Here is a 5,105-nt window from a genome sequence, read left to right on the forward strand (position 1 = left end):
AACTGAAAAGAAGCTCACCTTAATTGTAATTCGAAGTGATCATAGAACTGAATTTGAAAATCAACACTTTGAAGAATTTTGTAATGAAAATGGTATCTCCCATCAATTTTCAGTACCTAGAATGCCTCAACAAAATGGGATTGTTGAAAGAAAAAATAGCTTGGCAGAAATGGCACGCACGATGTTGTGTGAGTCAAATCTTCCAAAGTACTTTTGGGCTGAAGCTGTAAGTACTGCTTGCCATATTTTAAATCGTGTTTTAATAAGACCTATAACCAAGAAAACTCCTTATGAACTTTGGAAGAATAGGAAGCCAACTGCTAAATATCTTAGAGTATTTGGATGTAGATGTTTCATTTTAAACAATGGCAAGGAGGATCTAAGTAAATTTGATGCCAAGTCAGATGAAGGTATCTTTTTAGGATACTCTACATCTAGCAGGAAATACAGAGTATTCAACAAAAGAACACTTGTAGTTGAAGAGTCAATTCATATCATTTTTGATGAGTCTGATAGCGAGTCTCCTAGAAGAAAAAATAATTCTGATGATAATGCAGGAATTCTTGAGTTGGAAAAATTGAGTTTTAATGACGTACCAAATCAAGATAAAGAGGATGATCATGTACCACCACACTCTCAAGACTTGCAAAAGGGATCACTACAAAAAAATGGGGTTTTACCGACCCTTTTCTGCCGACGCTTTTTACAAGCGTCGGCGATTTTCCGTCCAACCCCAACATATGCCGACGCTTTCTAAAAGCGTCGGCCATAGACGACGCTAATTAGCGTCGTGGTAGATTATGGCCTAAGACGACAAAAAAGCGTCGTCAGAACTCAAATTCACAACAAAAAACAAGCGGGCCGTTCTTCCTTCTCATTCTGCATCCCGATCTCAAGCCCTAGCTCGTCTCCTCGTTCCTCCTCTCCGGCGACGAAATGCCACGACGCAGCCCACGTCACCCTCTGTGTTTGGTGCGCCCGTCGTTCGCCCCTGCAAGCAAAGAGGGGCACCCTCTCGGTCATAAGCATTCTATGGTCGGTGGGAACTCAAACCACCTTCTGAAGAACGGATAAAGAGAAAAGGAGGAGGAAATATCTCAGCCGATAAGGAATCGAAAAAGACCGGAGCGGAGCCCTAGAAGATCCAAGAAGAAGAAACCGTAGGAGAGGCTCACAGAAGGAGAAACAAGGTCACAAGAAGCAGGAGAGTAGCAGAAATGACAGAGCCAGAGAGGTAAGAAATCCGGTTCTTGTTTCAGTGATTTCGATTCCATCATCATCTTTGCTCAAGATTTACTTTCTTTTTTCTTATCCTTTGTGATCTCGAATTAGGGTTTGGGTTCCCTCTTTCTCATCGTCACCTAGTAATTATTTCGATAGTTTTTGTCTGGGATTTGGGTACCGGTTCTTGTTGTGTCTCCGGACACCTTCGACGGGGAAATTCTGGCACCCAGTCGATGCAAATTTGGGGGAAGTATTGCCGGAGGGTTTCTTGGAGAGGACCGGAGAAAGGGGATTGGTGTGGCCAAGTTGGGTGCCGCAGAAGGAGATATTAGCTCACGAGGCGGTCGGGGGATTCGTGACGCATTGCGGGTGGAACTCGACCCTGGAGAGCTTGTGGTTCGGGGTGCCGATGCTTGGATGGCCGCTGTATGCGGAGCAGCACCTGAATGCTTTTGAGATGGAGAGGATGCTTGGGGTGGCTGTGCAGCTCAAGGTGGACAGAAGGGGAGGGGGATACGTTGGGGCCGAGGAGTTGGAAAGGGGAGTTAGGTGTTTGATGGGGGACTCTGAGGACGGGAAGAAAGTGAGGGCGAAGGCTGAAGAGATCAGACTGGCAATCAAGAATGCCATAGGGAAAGATGGGTCGTCGTATAATTATTTGGAGCAACTAGCTGAGGACATGAGCAAAGGAGGGGCTTCAAACAAATATTAATCTGGTATGAAGATGTTGTACTTTTTTCCTTTTGAGCACTCCCTTGCCTGGTGAAATGCATGACCTGTTGAATTATTAGCTTACCGTGTAGGTTAATGGCTATGGCTGGCATGCGAGGCTAGTGGATTACAATTTTAGTTCAACCTGTCTTTAAATGCATTTTGCATCTATCGCTGAGTTCAAGGGTCGCATGCATTTTAAGGCCAGGTCTCAAATACTTTTAGTCAGATTTTAGATCAAAATTAATTTTAGTATTTTTTGTGTCCAAATCTGGCCATGATCAACTCTAGTCTCAAAACATTTACAGTCCGTACAAACTTCATTTTTTGCTAATTTACATGGCCAACCCACTGTTAGAAGTATATATATTATATATATATAGACACACATAAGTATTATTGCAGGACCGCGTTAATGTTTTGTCTCTATGCTTGAATATGGGAGGGGGTCATTTGTTCATGCTAAATTCACATGGTCAGTGTGATCGCACGCTTTTGCTGTTATGAAAAAACTTAGAAAATTGGGGATCTGTTTTTTGAATGCAAGGATTTATTGATTCGAAATATGAAGTTCTATATTTTAGAGTGCCCCCAAGCCGGTATAGCTTTAGTTGACTGGACTATATTTCCTCCTCTAGTACTGAGACTATATTTCCTTTTTGTTCCCCAGTAAACGAAGAGGAACACCAGAAATGACTGCTCTCCCTCCATCAATTAAAAGTCATGGTTCAGCATATTCAAATCCAAAATACTCACACTCAAGCAGCTCGGAGCAAGGTGCTGGAGTTCATAAAAGGGCATCAGCCATTCCATCAGAGAGTTCTCTAGAAGAGAAACAAGTAAATAAATTAATTTACATATATGGTTTTCTAGTGGTTTTTGACGTTTTGTTTGCTTTTCAGGCTGATTGCCCTGAGCGTTTTAGCTCTGCAACTCCTTCTAAAGCTTAAAAGATATTTAAACATTGTGTATGGTTTAAATGATGCCTAGTGCCACGTCTGTTCTTTCTTAACTTAGTAGTCATTTCTTGCCTGTTCTTTGCTGCAGTGCATGTACATTTAATTATCTCAAGCCAGTTAATGAAATCTACATTTCTTTCCAAATTAGGCATTTTGCCTAAAGGAATCCAAAGCCTGGAGAGATGCTATCTAAGCAAAATATTCCCTTCAACATCCATGGTGCTCCTATCATTTTGCCTACTTCCTATGAAGATATGGTTCAAAAATACCAGGTTTGCCACTGAAACTTTAGATTTCTTAATTTACACCGTGTTTCTGCACTGCTAATATAATCTCACATTTTTCACCATGAAGTGTTTGGATCTTCTGGACATTTGGTTGTCGTTTCTCCTATCTTATGTTGAAAACCTGTTTTGTCGGACATACATCTATCAGCAATTTGGTCAGCCTTTAACTTCACATCAAAGTAAATATGCTTCCATTTTATTGGCTAATGAATCATATAACTATAGAGCAACACTTGGCTGAAAACATTTCATGTTGTATTTCCCTTTACTTCCCAACCATAGCCCTATTATTGACTGTTTTAGAGGTTAAAATCTATCATCCTATTAGTGTTTAGCATTTTCTCGTGCCCCTGACAATATAAAATTTCCATATTGCACTAATTCATAATATGATATTGTAATGCAGGAGTTCAAGAGGTTGTTTAGGGAAGATGCTATGGATTATGCTACGTGCACAGCTAATGTCAAGAGGAAACGACCTACTCCAAAAAGTTTGAGAGGTGGAAAAGCCCCATGGGATAAAGGTGAAGATGATGAGGATGGAGAAGATGATGACGATGACTGTATGGGAGGGCCACGAAGGCTCGATTTTAGAAACCAAAAAGAGCAATGGTAGCAGGGTTACCAGACAACAACAATTGTAATTATAACTTGTGCAACATTACTGTACATTATATGATTATAGTGAGAGGGAAGGATTGGTGCGGGAATTGTTCAATAGTAGTGACAAAGTAGTTTGATTATATGACAATTTAAATATTTTGAATGATTTGAATGTTTGTGTCAATGTAAATGTAATATAGGTTTATATTGTTATAATGTGTTTTTATAATTTACATTCGTATTTTTATTTTTTTAAAAACAATAGCAATCCCGACGCTTTAAAGCGTTGGTAAATAAAAGTTGTGGCACGCCTACGCCGACGCTTTAAAGCGTCGGTAAACTAAAGGCCTATGCCGATGCTACAAAAGCGTCGGCAAAAACGATATTTACCGACGCTTTAAAGCGTCGGCGAAAATCCAGAACTGGACATCCTTTGGGCTTTCCTGACGCTTTAAAGCGTCGGCGAATGTCGTTTTTGCCGACGCTTTTGTAGCGTCGGGAAAGCCCTATTTTTGCCGACGCTTTCTCTTAGCGTCGGCAAAAACTTTTGCCACTTCGGTATCGCCAACGCTTTTGCGACGCTTCTGTTTGCGTTGCGGAAACTTTAGCCGACGCTTATAAGCGTCGGTAAAGATTATAAAAAGCGTCGGGAAAGATGAGTTTTCTTGTAGTGGATGGAGGTACGTACATGGGCATCCTAAAGACTTAATCATTGGTGATCCATCTCAAGGGGTAAGAACTCGATCCTCTCTTAGAAATATAAATGACTATCTTGCTTTTGTTTCACAAATAGAATCTAAGAATTATGAAGAAGCTGAAAAAGACGTAAATTGGATAAATGCTATGCAAGAAGAATTAAATCAATTCAAAAGAAGTAATGTATGGACATTAACTGAGACACAAAAGCATAATTCTGTTATTGGAATAAAATGGATCTTTAGAAATAAATTAGATGAAAATGGGGTAGTTATAAGAAACAAAGCTAGACTTGTATCTAAGGGATACAATCAAGAAGAAGGGATAGATTTTGTGGAAATATTTGCTCCCGTAGCCAAATTAGAAGCTATCAGATTACTTCTAGCTTTTGCATACTTCATAGATTTCAAACTGTATCAAATGAATGTAAAAAGTGCCTTCTTAAATGGTTATATAGAGGAAGAAGTATATGCAGAGCAACCTCATGGTTTTGAGAATCATGAATTGCCAAATCATGTGTTTAGATTATATAAGGCATTATATGGATTGAAACAAGCACCTAGGGCTTGGTATGATCGATTAAGCAAATTTCTGCTAAATAATGATTTCAGTAGAGAAAATGTAG

At 39.9% G+C, this 5,105-nt stretch overlaps 2 protein-coding genes across 2 annotated transcripts; both read left to right on the forward strand.

Moving 5' to 3' along the window:
* Window positions 1-1,330: 1,330 nt before the first annotated feature.
* On the forward strand, window positions 1,331-2,287 carry LOC120112200 (UDP-glycosyltransferase 43-like; the record flags this gene model as incomplete). Its single annotated transcript, XM_039131017.1, has 1 exon — window positions 1,331-2,287. A coding segment is annotated over one exon (606 nt), but the record flags the coding sequence as incomplete, so codon positions are not given.
* Window positions 2,288-2,831: 544 nt separating this feature from the next.
* LOC120103944 (sister chromatid cohesion protein SCC2-like) lies at window positions 2,832-4,013 on the forward strand. Its single transcript, XM_039131016.1, has 2 exons — window positions 2,832-3,166; window positions 3,588-4,013. The coding sequence occupies exons 1-2, from the start codon at window positions 3,077-3,079 to the stop codon at window positions 3,795-3,797; spliced, it is 300 nt and encodes a 99-aa protein (XP_038986944.1). The 5' UTR covers window positions 2,832-3,076; the 3' UTR covers window positions 3,798-4,013.
* The last annotated feature ends 1,092 nt before the right edge of the window (window positions 4,014-5,105 follow it).

The sequence above is a fragment of the Phoenix dactylifera genome, chromosome 10, assembly GCF_009389715.1.
Source record: "Phoenix dactylifera cultivar Barhee BC4 chromosome 10, palm_55x_up_171113_PBpolish2nd_filt_p, whole genome shotgun sequence".
NCBI lineage: Eukaryota > Viridiplantae > Streptophyta > Magnoliopsida > Arecales > Arecaceae > Phoenix > Phoenix dactylifera.